Source organism: Pantherophis guttatus, chromosome 2 (genome assembly GCF_059756535.1).
Source record: "Pantherophis guttatus breed Tessera chromosome 2, ASM5975653v1, whole genome shotgun sequence".
NCBI classification, from domain to species: domain Eukaryota; kingdom Metazoa; phylum Chordata; class Lepidosauria; order Squamata; family Colubridae; genus Pantherophis; species Pantherophis guttatus.
In genome coordinates, this window is record NC_142064.1 from 160620024 (window position 1) to 160636345 (window position 16322).

Sequence of the window (16322 nt, forward strand, 5' to 3'; positions counted from 1 at the left end):
CAGATGCTAGCAAAACATAAGAAAATCTTCTGTCTAGACCATGGTTACCAAAAACTGAAGCTCAACACTGTCCACCAATTAGGCCATGAAAGCTACACCAGCAAAAGAAATTACCCGAATTAGGGAAAAATTTTAATACTCACCTTTGCCAAATCTTCTGGCTTTATCGCAAGAGCCTGGATTTCGTCTCCTTGCAGTACACAGCTCACAGGTTCTGGCTCTTCTTGGAGTGGTGAAGAAGGCTGCTCAAATGGTTTGATTCTTTTTTTTTCTGAAAAAAAGGACTAATTTTATCTATGGCATATGTAGATGTGTGTGTGTGTGTACTGTACACACATAAAAGAGACAGAGAAATGAGAGCAAGAGAGTGGGGGAGGGAGGGAGGGAAGGGGAGAGAGAGAATATACATCCACATTGTCTACATGCAATTAAAAATAATTCAGGAAGCGTTCCTCTTTTTTGGTAGGTAGTTAGGGTCATAACCACAAGTAGGTATGATCATCGTTAGATTTTTTATTATTCTATTATGTAAAAATGTATTATGAATTCCTCACATCTTAGCATTTTCTCAGTCATATAATAATTCCAATATATATGGTGGCCTGACCATTTTAGCATGACCAAATCACTTTTCATATTTAATTGTATTATGCATACAATTAATTCAATATTATGCTACTTATTAAAAATTCAGTTAGAAATGGTAACTTCTGGAGATATTACGAGGGCCATAGCCAAGACTTTGGGTAAAAATCACACCTCTGTTCTAAATCAAAGATGTCATGCTTTTGGGTCCAAAGAGAAGCTTGCAAAGCTAAATGGTAGTTAATCAGAGATCACACATGCATATATAGTCACAAACATCCTCTTCCTGAACTGAAGAAAGCGGACTACACAGAAGGGGAGATAGGACTTGTCAAACAGTTGTTTTCCAAATGACCTAAACTTGCACTATGATAACTGAAGCAGGTCCCTAATACCCTATCACCCAGCCCTGATTTTGAATGAGATGTGTTTCTGCTTCCTTGTAATAATATTTCCTCTATTCTCTGTTATTCTTTTCTATCCTATGGTACTTCTTGGTATGAAAAACCTTAAGTAATAATACCTCCAAAATATCATGTTAGATGTAAATGCCTTATTCTCTAATGTGTAAATAGTGTATATAAGAACATCAAGAGTTAATTTATTCTATGGTCCCTAATGTATTCATGACTCATAACCCATCTTCATGACTCCACCCCCTATGTATATAAGGAGCTCCTCTCCACAAGCTCCCTGCTTCTATCTATGAATATTCAGCGAATATAGAATGCCTTTGTGTAAATAAAAGGAGTTATATTTGAACTCTTAATTCTTTAATAATTTATTGAGTCTGATCCAGAAAATATCGCAACAATCTGGTAGCAGAGGATGGTTGGATTGACTCAATAAGAACTTAAACATGTCTAAAAAAGATAGGCCCAACACCAGGGCATACAGCAAAGAAATGGAAGAAGATCAAGAAATAATAGATGAACAAAAAGAAAAGGAATTGAAAAGCAGTCCTCTCGGGTCTGAGATATTAAAACTGCTAAGACTCAAAGCAAAAATCAAAAACGTCATAAAAAGCGAAGGAATGACAAAAGGAAAAGAAATTCACACAAATGAAAATAAGGACTCGAAAACGGTGAGCGATTTACCTACAAATAAAATTACAACGAAAGAGAGAAACACTGATCCCGCGCAAAATTTTGAATGGCAGCCATCTTGTTCTCAACAAACTTCCAAGATGAGCGAAACTGAACCAATCAAAGGACAAAATTCAAAATCTCTGGCGCGAAAAGATCCTCTCGATGCTGAAAACGAAAAGGAAAGACTTTATAACTCAGAAAAACCAGACACAGAAATTGAAGAAACACCAACAGAGATACAAATAGAATCAGCAATAAAAACACTCTTTACTATATTTGGGCCAAAATTAAAAATCACCAGGGAATCGCCGAAGAAGCAAGCGAACAAATCGATGCCTCGAGACCTGCACGCCTCCACCCCAACTTCAAGAGCGACGACGCCAGAGCCCAGGGAACCTTGCCGATTCCTTCCTACTCCAAAAACAGAAGCAAGCGACATATCCAGAAAGAGAAAGAAAAGGACGATCGCAGTTACCAGGACACCAAAAACCGAGCCAGAGACCGACTCATCGGGAGAGGAGCCGAACGAGCAAGCGGCAATGGAGAGAACCTTCCACGACGGAGTCAAGGGCAGAATGAGCAGTGCGCATGCGCGAAGTCAGGAAAACAATCCGGGAAGATTTGAATTCGTAAAGGAACCACACAGACTCGTTGCTGACATCCCTACACCATTCTGCGAATTTCTACACTTGCAAGACCACGAACTGCCTCAGATTGTAAGTAATGGTCAAAATAACACAGGAAACTTGCCTAGTGACTTCCCAAAGTTAAGAATTGATGGTATTAATCTACAAGAATGGTACCAGCAGCTTCAAGTTATTTTCATGAAAGAGAACTTATTATTTTTTATCACTAATCCTCCAAGAAGACCTTGGACTTTAAAAATAGATAGATTACACCATAGAGCCTTTTTTCTAATAATAGCCAGCATATCTCCTGCAATGTATTATAGCATCAAATCTAATCTGACTGTTTCAGAAATTGTTCAATATATGTTTAATTTATTCCACAGTGACAGTGTAGCCACTACAACAAGGATGTCCAAGGAATTCTTTTCATCTAGAGTAAAACCAGGGGTTTCTATAAGCGAGCATTTAATATGTTTAAACAAAATAAGGGCTGAACTGCATTTAAGGGGAGAAGTTATTTCAGACCAAACAATGAAAAGTGTTATTATTAACTCTCTTGACCCATCATGGGATAATTTCATGTCACATCTTGATACCATTAACTTAGGATACTTGTCAATAGAAAGTTTATCCAACAAATTGATAGCTGAAGACAATTCGAGAAAAAATCGATCTAACAATCATTCAGAACTTAGACCTGTTAGGAAAGTAGCTTTCCAAGAAAAATATAATGAAACATATAGATGCCATAATTGTGGGTCCAAAGAACATAACAGAAGAGATTGTCCCAGATTCTCAAAAGAAAGGCACAGACCAGAATACATGAACAAACACAATCATAGACAGTCTTCTATAGAAAGGCATAGATATAGAAGCCCACCAAATTATAGAGAAAATAGAGGGGGCAGAGAAAACTTAAGAGATAAAAAATCTGGTTCACTAAATGGATTAAATAAACATGACAATACAAAATCCCAACAAAATGAAAATAATAATTGGCTCATCGATTCTGGGGCTACAAATCATACCACTAACAATAAAGATATACTGTCTTCTTTTACAGAAGATAAATTTGTAATAAAAGTAGCCAATCAAGAAAAGGTTCAAGTACTAGGCAGAGGAAATGTGATTTTATCTGGTTTAGGAAAAATAGAGGGGGTATTGTTAATACCCGAAATACCTCATAACATATTGAGTGCCATAAAACTAAGTAAAGACTCTGATATCAATATAACTTTCTCAAAGGGAGAAGCATTCCTAGAGAAAAATAAAAATAAAATAGGCACTGTGATAATTAAAGGGGGCTTGCCCTACCTCATAACAAAAGAAGAATGGTTACATAATATTGATTCAAATGTTAAAGAATGTATGGAAATAGATGATGAAAATGTTAGCAATAGTGACAATGATGATTGTATGATACCACATGATCAGAATGACGTACCTAACATAAAGAAACCAAAGATAGGTAAACCAATCCATGATGAGTGTGCTCACATCTTACATAGGAAGTTAGGCCATGCCAGTTTTCCTGTAGTACAAAAAATGACTGAACACGCAGAAGGTGTCAAAATAAAAAATTGTGAAAATTATTTGGAATGCTCAGTATGTAAGTCTACAAAACTAAAAACTAGCCCTAGACCAAAAAAATCTGCCAGATCAACTAACAAAATTTTTGATTTAGTACACATGGACCTAGTAGGACCACTTACTCCATCAATCACATATAGGAAACGTTATTTTCTAACAATAGTGGATGATTATAGTCGTTATGGTTTTGTTTACACATTGAAACATAAAGATGAGACTTTTCAAAAATTTAAGGAATTTTATAAGCGCATAGAAACACAGCATAATATTAGAATAAAGCAAATTATGACAGATAGAGGATGTGAATTTATGTCTAGAGAATTCTCTCAATGGCTAAAGGATAGAGGAATGCTACATTACACTTCCAGTCCATTTTCTGCATTCCAGAACGGAATTGCAGAGAGGAAAAATTCCACACTACAAACTATGATTAGATGTACATTAGAGGATGCTGGCTTAAGTAAACAATTTTGGTCAGAGGCATTACACTATTCAAATTATACACAAAATAGAACCTGGTCCAGTATTATAAATAAAACACCATACGAAGTAATGTATAATAGAAAACCAAAATTAGCACATATGCATATTTTTGGGGTCACTGCAGACGTACACATACCCAAACAATTGAGAAGAAAGGGAGAAAATGTATCCAGGAGACTTAGATTCATGGGATACGAAACTGGTACAAAAGGATATAGATTCATTGATGGCAATAATAAATTTATAATTTCCAGAACAGCCGTGTTCCATGAACAGGCCAACTGGTCTAAATTACATTTAAATGAAATATTTCCTAATCAACACATAGAAACAAAATATCACAAGGAAGGAACTGTAGATAAACAGAGTACAAATAAACATGAAAATAAGACCAAAACCTGGACAAATAGCCAATACAAAATAAAAACTGATACACTAACAAAAAAGGAAGCAAGATACATGCACGACAACAATAGTAAACCAGAAAGAACAATTAGGAACAACAGGAACAAAATGCCAGACAAATATAAAGATTACGTAATGAATGTAAATGATGAACCAATAACACCCAATACATACGAAGAAGTACTAAAACTTCCTCGTGAAGAAAAAGAGAAATGGGAACTAGCCATGAAAAAGGAAATGGAAAGTTTAAAAGGATTAAATGTATTCACTCCCACAATCGCACCTAAAGACAAAACTGTTATTGGTACTAGGTGGATATATAAAATTAAAAATTTGGAAGGAGGCAATAATCTGTACAAAGCTAGATTAGTTGCCCAAGGCTACGCACAAAAATACCCAGAGGATTATACAGACACATATTCTCCTACTGTGAGGACAGAGAGTGTCAAAACAGCTTTGGTGGTAGCATCAGCACTTAACCTTGATGTATTTCAATATGATATACAAACTGCATACCTACATGCAGAGTTAGATAAAGAAATCTATGTAAGGGCCCCTCACAGCCAATACACAAATAAAAATGAAACTTGGTTGTTAAACAAAAGCTTATACGGATTGAAACAATCCGGTAAAAGATGGTATGATTGTTTGGTAAAGGTGCTCAAGACTATGGGTTTTAGCGCCACATCTGCTGATAATTGTTTTTTTGTCAAAAGGGATAATGACTGTATAGAATTTGTATTAATTTATGTAGACGATATTTTATATATTGGAAAACACAAAGAAAGTAGAGAAATCTTTGTGAACAAGTTGAATGAACACTTTTCCCTAAAGTCTTTGGGTAAGGTAAATAAATATCTTGGTGTACAGATCAGCAAAACAAAAAAGGGTTTCCAACTTACTCAAAAAGATAAAATTGTAGAACTTCTAAACAAATGTAATTTAAATAATGCTAAGACATGTGATACTCCCATGCAGACTGACTTCCTCAGAAATACTGATGAATCATCTCCTGAATTTAAGGACAACACATTTTATAGATCAATCATAGGTTCACTTCTTTACATATCTAATTGGACTAGGCCAGATATAGCTTTACCACTTAATTTACTGTCCAGATATGTCAGTAAACCAACAATGTATCATTGGGAAGCTGTCAAAAGGATTTTGAGATACCTGAAAGGCACCTTAGATTTTTGTCTTATGTTAGAACCAAATGATAACAAGGAACCAAAACTCATATGTTATGCAGATGCGGATTGGGCAGGAGACACATCTTGCAGAAAAAGTACATCAGGTTATATTTTCTTTTTAAATGATTGTCCAATTTATTGGTATACCGGCAAACAAGAACTGGTATCTACTTCAACTACAGAAGCAGAATATGTCTGTTTATCCAAATCTGCTAATAACCTTGTGTGGTTTAATGACTTAATTTCAGAAGTTTGGAAGAAACCTATTTTACCTTTTATCATAAATGAGGATAACAAAGCAGCTATTGAAATCTCCAGATCTGATGCTATTGGACAAAGGTCCAGACATATAGATATTAAGTTTAAACATGTAAGACAATTATCCCAAGACGGTTTTATAAAAGCTGTGCATTGTGATACTTCTGAACAGATAGCTGATATTTTAACAAAGCCTTTACCATCCAAACAACATAAATATTTAACTTCTAAATTGCATGTATTGTATTGTCCTGAATCTGAATGTAATTGATATTGTATAAATAATCGGCATTTAGAGGGGGATTTGTTAGATGTAAATGCCTTATTCTCTAATGTGTAAATAGTGTATATAAGAACATCAAGAGTTAATTTATTCTATGGTCCCTAATGTATTCATGACTCATAACCCATCTTCATGACTCCACCCCCTATGTATATAAGGAGCTCCTCTCCACAAGCTCCCTGCTTCTATCTATGAATATTCAGCGAATATAGAATGCCTTTGTGTAAATAAAAGGAGTTATATTTGAACTCTTAATTCTTTAATAATTTATTGAGTCTGATCCAGAAAATATCGCAACATATCAGATTAAAATTGAACATTAAAATAGCATTCAAGCATTGAAATTCAGTTAAATGATACAATGCAAATTGTTAGCTTTTTAAAAAATAGAAAATGCCTACGATGGGGGTGGTCTTGACCACTTTCTAAAAGAAGAATGTTGATGGGCTCTAGAACATTTCCTTTGGCAGCACTATCCAATATATTAGTCAAGATCTCTGTTGTTACAGGGTGAAGTTCATAGCACATTTCATGTTTTGTGCTGTATTCTGGTGCTTTCTGGTGCTTTCCTGCATCAGGGTTGTGTTTGACCTTGGGAGGCCAGGGTGGGCGTGGACAGTTTGACATCACTCGTGTTGGGAGGCACCTGTGGTGGCCTGAGCGCTCTGCCAGCAAAAACAGGCTCCCAACCTCCGTTTTCGGCTGCGATGGCCTCCTGCAACCCTCTGCCAGCAAAAACAGAGTTTGAGAATGCCACCCGCGGCCCTCCCGAGCTCTGTTTTTACTGGCAGAAGAACCGCAGGCCAGTGCTTTGCTGATTCCAGGGCAGCCCCGCGGGCCGAATTCAGTCTCCGGATCTTGAATTTGACACCCCTGATTTAAGTGAAGCTTTTTTTTTTTTAATTTGATTTATATGCCGCCCTTCTCCAGAGACTCAGGGCGGCTTACAATGTGCTCAGCAATAGCCTTCATCCTTTTGTATATTTATACAAAGTCAGCTTATTGCCCCCACAACTGGGTCCTCAATTTACCTACCTTAGAAAGGATGGAAGGCTGAGTCAACCTTGAGCCTTGGCGAGATTCGAACCTGCAGTAATTGCAGGCAGCTGATCTTAATAACCAGCTTAATAACAGGGTGCCTTAAACCACTATACTACCAAGGCTCTTGGTAGTACAAAGCTTCACCTCATTATACAGTACAAGTCCAGGTTCAGCTATTACACAACCTTATCTTACATCTATTTTGAGAATCTGTTACTTCTGTATCAGACCAAATTTGATCTTATTGGTCTGAGATGCTTACAGATCTTATACCCCAAAACAATAGAAAATGTCCTACCAGATACCTACAACATTTCTCATGCTCTTATCACTGGAAATATGGATCCTGCCATACAAATTAAATGGTGCACATTAATAACAAACACATTTGCTGGATTGTTATTCATAAGCTATTTTTGGTTAGCTGCTTCTCTCTGACTAAAGGAAGAAAAAAGAACTTTGAGGGTTCAGTGGCTAGATATTACAAGTGGCTGCAAGAAGTGACCACAGAAGTTGAAATACATATAGCCTGATTTTTCTGAACTTCAGGAGTGCATTTGTTGTTTTTATAATGTAGACAATATGGTCTGTTCCTTTATTCACTCATTAACCACATTTTAAAGTTATTAAAGACCACAATCATATTCTTTTACATTAAACACTGTTCGTCCTGGAATTTATTGCTACTGAATGTTGCCCATTCACTCTGTCTTCTCCCTTCACTTTGCACCCACATGCTGTGCTCTGTCTGCATTAAAGCATCCAGACTAGGATGCTCAATGCCCCTCTTGTTGCTCCTATCTGTTTTTCTAGGTGTCTAATCAAAACCATTCCTTATACGCACTTTCTTTAGCCAGCATAACGCCCATCTCTAACTATCCAGTTGAGCAGGAACTCAACCTTATAAAACGATTTAAATAGTTTTAAATGTTTTCAATTCAATGAACTTTAGAGACTGAAGGTACAGGGTAAGAGAGTCTTAAAGTATATATGAGGTCACCCAGAGTTCATTCATCTGGTTCAAAAAAGCCTGCTGCAGCCACTCCCATGGAATTAAAGAGAAAAGATCTAGTTCAGCATGGTAAACATTTTAATTAAAGCTGTTAATAATAACCCTTTATCTCTGAGGGTATCAGGACAATTACAGGTAACACACAAAGCATTATCCCTGTTTTCTCCACTACTACTGCTCGTCACTGTAACAATACTAAGCTTATACAGAAAGTGATCAGACAGGCTGAGTTTTACATGAAATTTATACTAAGCCCCGTGGACTCCCTGTACTAGCCTACCGGGGGGCGTTCTACTGATGCGCGATTCCTTCTTTGAAATCTTGTTCATCTTGATGATCACCAAGCTCCGGAAAGACCCCAATTTATCGCAGGTTTGCTGCTGCGGTTCCAGAAGCCTATAGAACGCTCAACCCGCCGCGTTCTCGTTTCCATGGCAATCGTTTTGCCGAAGCTAACCTTGGAATCCACTACTTTCCTTGGGCTGCCAATCCCAAAGCAGAGGGGAAGTGGCGCCCCCACGGGACGGGAGCGCTTTCAGAGGGCTCGTGCACAGAATCCGGCTCGGGTCGTCGAGGCCCCCGCAATTGTGCACGCGCTTCATTGCGCATAGCTGGTGGGTTCAGTGGGGCCGTGAGCTTCTAGAGTTGTTGTTTTTTCATTAAAGATGCAAAGGAAGCCCTTTGGACGTCATTCGCCTGGCTACGCAGCAGGGAGTAGTATGTGCAAAATATACTATTTGCTCCGCTTGTACTATTTTTTTTTTCCTGAATAAATAAGGTAGCCCAAGATTATTATTTTTCTTGCTGACTTTCTTTCCTGGTTCGTATAGGTTTTTGCTCGCAGGAAAACCAAGCTTTATAGGAAAGGCTGTTTCCTCAGTAGTGCCGTATAGGTAGATTCTCACAACTTGCAGCATTTTCCAGGTAGGTCTACTACTCATTTCCTACTGACTATAGTATAGATGAGTTTTGATGCCCTTTTATTTATTTATTTTTCTGCCGTGGGACTTAGTTGTTGCTTTGTGTCATCCAGAGCTGGTACCTGTTTTTGTAATCTGTACAATCCAGCTCTCTATCCATAGCATTGTTGCTGAAATGGTCAAGGATGGGATCTGCCAATGTTGCCTGTAATTTTAGGCTAATTATTAACTTACTAAAACCAATATTAGCATTTTAGCATAGCAATCTAGACTTGTTTTCTAACTTCAGGAAAATATTTTTTTTCTCCTTAGCCATTTCTTTTGGTATGAGAGAATTTGCCTTTTCAACACTATACAATATTCTGCAAGTCATTGCAAGTTTTAAGGAAGATACAAACTCAGCTGGAAAAGGGAGCAATGTAATCCATAAATTTGCTGCTTGTGGAATGTTATCTAGAATCAATATTTTCTATTGTATAATTCTCACATGTAATTAGTGCCTTTTATTGTTCAATATATTTTTTTCTGAGGTATCAGATATACTGAACTGAATGTATGTACCATTTCTGTACCCTGTAAAAAGACTTAACCCCCTTTAATAAATGCTATTTGCTTTGTCTGAATTACTGGGAATTCATATTTTTGAGTGAGCGAACTTTGGAAAGGTAAAGGTCTTTCTCAGATTCAAATCAAGCTGTTATCAGCTTCTCTCCAAATTTGGGGTACCTGAGTTTCTAGGCAACACTAGCTCCTACTGAACATTTCAGACTGTGGTGGGCATGCTACCTTTTTCTACAGTTGCTGGCGCGGTCCTCTATGAGAGTGGAGGAAAAATTAACCATCTGGCTTAGTCAGAGGCATCTGTTCATACAATGCCCAGGTGGTTCTTTCCAAACCGTGGCTGGGTCTTAACAGTACTCCTTATGTGCGTAGGCATAGCACTTTTTTGAAAAAGCACCAGATCTCTGTTTTTTAAAAAAGGATAGATGCTGTCAAAAGAGCACAATCAGAATACTGCAAGGTTGATTAAACTAAGAAAGAGTGTTGTGTGTTGCTAGTACTGTTGCCATAGTGTGCAGTACAGGTTTTCCTCTGCCCTAACGACAAGGAATTTTGTCTCATCCAACTGCAGTTTCTACAGTGGTTTGTGCAATACACCATGGTTATTTATGTACCCTTGGGATCAGGTGCCCTTTTGCCCTAGATGCCATGGTAATGACTTGTTACAGGTACCTTCAGGACAATAACAATTGTGCAATTCCAAAAAGTGTAATCTAGGACGCATATTTTCTATGGTTATTGTCTGGCTATTTTTAGATATGGATGGCCAGAAGTTCATAACTGGAGTGGACTGCTTATTCACATGGTGTTGGCATTTCCTGCAGTAGTTTTTATGATGCTTGGCTGACGATGGAACGTGTTTGTTATCAATCATGTCCTCCCATTCTCTCCTATGTCTTCTTGTCAGCCAAGCTAATTTGGAATATAGATTTAGCACTTGTTTCTCCTCAGATAATATTATCTCTTCCCTTTTTCTAAAAAAAAAAAAAAAAAAAGCCCCTCTGATATGTAACAGATCCAAAGGAGAGATTGCACCAAGCAGAAATATTGGGAACAATTCTTCCTACTTCATCCTACCCTCTTAGCTCCTAACACTTGGTCAGTTTGAATGCCTACTAGTACAGTATTTCATTTCATAAATCATGTTAAAACATGTACAAAACAACACACTGTAATAAAAATATAATTATTATCTAGATTGATGGACTTCAGACCCTCATTAAGTTCCATTAAGACTTCAAAAGCTTTTACTCCAACATCAATCAGACTATGCAGCAAGTTTCTGGATAGTTCTGAAAGACTACGTGAGCACTATACAGCAAACTTCATTATTTGTGGGTTTGGTATTTGTGAATTTGCTTATTTGCAAAAACGATTTCATCATCCCCAGATCAGTTCTCATGGCATTGTTGCACTTACTAGCAGGCATGCAGAACAGCAAAACATTGGAATTGCCTATTGCATACATTCACAGCAGAGATTTCAGCATTCATTAATTCAGTACTGTATTTGTGGCATTTTCACAGAATGTAGCTATTGTGAATAATGAGAATTGCATGTATAAACATTGCATCACATATGAAAGAGACATGTTTATTATGTCCAGTTTCTATTGAGAATATACCACAAATGCACTGCTTACATTGAAGCCCTACACTACGCAACTGCATTTTTTCAGACGCATTCAACATAGGCAACTATTTCTCAAACTACACCCAATAAAGTCAGACAAAAAATAATCTAAATTCCCAAGAATAATTTGTTATATTAGAAAATAAACCCAGAAGAGAGAACAACAGAATGTGATTTGTCCTTTATTTTTGCAGCTAACTAGTGAAAAGTATCACAAATGAGCTACAGCCATACCTGGACAATATTATTATTATAATATGCACCTTTTTATCTATAACTGCTGCCTCCTATTCTTCCCACAACAAAAACCCTGTAAGGTGGGTTGGGCTAAGAGAGAATGACTGGCTCAAATGACCCAGCCAGTTTTCATGCCTAAAGCAGGCCTAAGAAATCACAGTTTCCTGCTTTTTAGGACAGTACTTTAACCACTACACCAAACTGACTCTTAAAGATTTCCTTTATATTTATTTTATTTATATATTATGAAATTTATATGCCACCCATCCAGTGGTGGGATTCAAGTAATTTAACAACCGGTTCTCTGCCCTAATGATTTCTTCCAACAACCACTTTGCCAAACTGCTCAGAAAGTTAACAACCGGTTCTCCCGAAGTGGTGCGAACTGGTTGAATCCCACCACTGCACCCATCTCACTAAGAGTCAACACTAGGTGTCTCACAACAAGTAAAAGGAACAAAACAAAACATTAACATTAAAATTAACCTTAAAAATGTGAAAAATGGCAAGGAAGGAAGCAAAGGACACATAGGGTGGAGGCAGAATCTCATTTTTAGTCCATTAGTCACCCCCAGTATGACTCATTCCCATTAGGTCTCCAGGACATTTGGCAGAGCCAGGATTTCAGGCTCTTTTGGAAGGCAAAGAGAATAAGTAGGGATCTCACCTCAAGGGGCACGATGATCCCAAGGGCAGGAGCCATAGCAAAAAAGGCTCTTCTCCTGGGCCCCGCCAGCATATTTATATATCTTCCTTTTGGAGAGTTTGAATGGCAGGTTTACAAATTGGTGAGAACAGTGCTGCAGTAATACAGTCATCAAAATAAATTTATGCAGAAAATCACATGCCAGCTTTGCTCCTTTGTTTGGCAAAGGTAATCAGGGCTATATTCATTTTCTAATGAGGTATATACTGTAATCTGTGAGCAATACCCCGCTCCATTTTATTTTAGAGAAAGTGGCCAGTATACGAACATGAATAAATATAAAGTGACAAAGACAGGTACTGTATGGAACAGGCGACTTAATACCACTTGGATTAAGCACCAGACATATTAACCAGTACATTCATGCAAGATCATCTGTCAGATCTAGCTAGTGTTTTGGTAAGGGTCACTATGCATAGGAAAATTTTACTCTCACCTCTTTTTTTAATACTATTCTGCCCCCACACACAACAGTTGTGTATAAATATTTTTTCTTCATCCAGCTTGCCCACAATGCACGTGAGGGAGATGTACAAAAGCTGCTATGACAACACATGTAGGTGTCACAAGGCTCTATGTTCTTTTTAACTGAGTTAACTCTACAGATATTATCAACCAGTGCCGTTAAATCAATCACAAGCATGGCTGAACTGCTATATTTAAAGAACATGAACTATTATGTAAAGCACTGGATGCAGAATAAGTTTGACTACTTCACTTAATAACAAAATATCTTTATACAGTATAATCCAGGCCCAGCCAGTCTAGGCCGAACTTTGCCAAACTAAACTCTTCTCACACAGAGGCCAACACTTACAAACACATATCCAGCTGAACTTAGTTCCATTTTACATATTTCTACCAACATACAAGCTTTTCAAGAGACATTTTTCACAGGCATCCAGCTTTCTTTAATGTACACCCCAGTATGCCAATTCACCTATTACTTCAGAGAGACTTTTGTCTGCAGGTTCTTCATGTACAAATCCTTCAAGCTTCACTTAGATGTCTAAACTGTTCCTACAAAGTTCCCACAAATACTGAAGTATTAGCGTGTGTGTGTGTGTGTGTGTGTGTGTGTGTGTGTGTGTGTGTGTGTGTGTTTGATGCTGTCTTTTCTTTTCCCACCTTTGCTGTCAACTGCAGGCTTCTTTGGTTTGGAGGTAGCCATCTTCTTTTTACAGATGAGGTGAAAATGTGCTATTAAGGTCCTTCCACTACCACTGAATTGAAATGCTCGTCCCCTCCCGAAGTTAGCAGGAAACTAGAAAACATTAGCAATTGCACAGCCCTACAGCATTGCCAAACCCCATCCCACTACTACAATGTCCTTTTCCAGATCACTGCAACCACCTCACTTCCCTCCAAAAGGGGAGGGGAGGGAGAGACAAAGCCCAATACATTGCATAGCCCTTGAGGTTGCTTTTCGGTGATGTCAGAAAAGGGTGTGGAATGCTATTTTAGAATTGTTACAAATAACACAACTTAAGGCTGCCTCACTCATGGAACAAAGACTCATGGAACAAAGACTAATTAGGCTTTGGGGAAGATAAGAAGGCACCATCATGGGGAGATCACAGGAAAAAGACATGGCTTTTGAATGAAGAGGTGCAAGAAATACAGTATATCCGTGTTAAAAGTGTGCCTTGTCCTGATTTCAAGGACTAGAAATGTCAAAATGTTAAACATATATGCAAAGAGTGGCCACAAATTTATGAAGGGATGTATTTTTAAGCACTCTGAAATAGAAAAAGAAAAAAGACATACCTTATTAGACAGAAATAATCACAAATTATGAAAATGGCATTTTACGCTATATCAATAATTTCCTTTTCCTCCTCAAGAATTGACCATCTCATAGTACTCACTACATTGATGTACATGCTTTGCCAGTTTTGTGAGGCTGGGACAAATGCAGCTCCATCACCAATCTTTATGTATTTATTTAATAATAAAACTCTGTTTTATCTGTTTGATTTATATAAGCCTTTCCAAGCCTGTATAATAAAAGATTGTTTTCAAGGGATTGAAAGCAGATTCCGTTCCTGTGTATATCTTTATCAATAGCAGTCTCTGTTTTCAATGATGCCAATTAAAAAGGACCATTGAACCTAAGTGAAATCAAGTATTATTTTTATTAACAAATATTATCCTTAATCTAGAGAAAATTGCAGTCCAATCATATGCAGATTTAGAGGAATTGAAGTTCACTGATTTATTATGCATGCTTACCTCTTCAGTTATTTAGTGATTTTTTTTTTACTTTCCCCAGTGGTTAAGTGGAGCAAATAACTTGTCAATGTTAAATCCCACTCATTTTAGTTATGACTAATGTTTACTGAGTTGGGACTCCTTTGTTGAATTTCATTCCAAAGAATCAGTGACGTTTATCTTTAAAAAATATGCTTGTATTTAGAATTGGCATTGAAATGCCATTTTTATGATACAGATGTGATATTTCTATATCTTTTGACATTTGGGCTGAATGTCAAAGTTAACTACTGAAGTCTGTGTATGAATGTCAGCTTATATAATTAAGGTTAGAAATCATAGCTATTTCTTCTGTTACTAAGCCACTGCTGTCTCAACAGGTTTTGAACCTGCTTTGGAAGGATGTGAATAAAGTGTTTGTCACACAGCCATGTTGTTGTATTTAAATAAAAATATTTTCTTAAGTACTGTACTGCTTTATGAGCGAGAATCCATGCTTATTTATATTAATAATATTATTGTTACACTTTAAAATTATCTTTCAATTTCTATGTAATACCCAGAAGTTATTATTTCAGAACCATACTGTTAGTTCTGAATTCTATTGCCTTCTCTCCTGAAACATTTTTTGCTCAAAAGTAAACATTAAAACTATGATAGTTGCCAGTTTAATATTGATTTGCATTATTTAATTGGGTAGTAGGAATCTAACATGGGATAAAGCCAATTTTGAATGTAAATGTTGATGTGCCATACAACATAGCTAAATTGTAAAATTCTTTTTCATTTGCATTCTGTTTGTCCTCGGTTTTGATGCTCCATGCTACCCTTTGCTTCTTTTGCCAACTCCCTTATTCTTGCAAAAGCACCTAAATTATCATTATTTTTAAACTTATTTTATCAAATGTTATTGCTGCCTGTCTGATGGATGTGACACTGAATGGTGTACAATAATCAATTAAAAGAAATATAAACTGTATAAAACAGTATATAACAGTATAAAACAATTTAAACGTTCATATATTGAATTTTTATGTTTATTAAAGAAAAATGTGTCAATTATATATATGTATATATATATGTAGATCTTTGGTTATTCGGGTTTTCTCCCGCGTCAAATTGGAAGTGTCTTGGCAACGTTTCGACGAAGTCTCATTCGTCATCTTCAGGATGGTGTTTTCGGCTTCATGCTAGGAGCATGAAGCCGAAAACACCATCCTGAAGATGACGAATGAGACTTCGTCGAAATGTTGCCAAGACACTTCCAATTTGACGCGGGAGAAAACCCGAATAACCAAAGACCTACGTACAAACACCCGCAAAAACCTCAGAACATATATATATATATATATATATATATATATATATATACACAATTTAAACATTACAAAAATTAAACACATATTTAAATGTATATTTTTCATGTGTTCCCACCCCCCTTTATTTTTAGTTATTTCTACAAATTTTAATAATCTACATAAATGTTTG

The 16322-nt window shown here is 36.8% G+C and overlaps 1 protein-coding gene and 1 long non-coding RNA gene across 2 annotated transcripts in view; one reads left to right on the plus strand and one right to left on the minus strand.

The window, feature by feature from the left end:
- Nucleotides 1-14238, minus strand: part of MYCBPAP (MYCBP associated protein) — a 39735-nt gene extending 25497 nt beyond the window's left edge. The window contains exons 1-2 of the mRNA XM_087887160.1: nucleotides 13752-14238; nucleotides 144-271 (exon numbers count right to left, since the gene is read on the minus strand). Coding sequence (XP_087743286.1) covers nucleotides 144-271; nucleotides 13752-13794 — 171 coding nt within the window. The 5' untranslated portion in view covers nucleotides 13795-14238. The remainder of the gene's footprint in view (nucleotides 1-143; nucleotides 272-13751) is intronic.
- LOC117657095 (uncharacterized) lies at nucleotides 9209-10104 on the plus strand. The gene is made up of 2 exons (XR_004589069.3): nucleotides 9209-9491; nucleotides 9800-10104. It is a non-coding gene; the product is annotated as an uncharacterized LOC117657095 (long non-coding RNA).
- Nucleotides 14239-16322: the final 2084 nt, after the last annotated feature.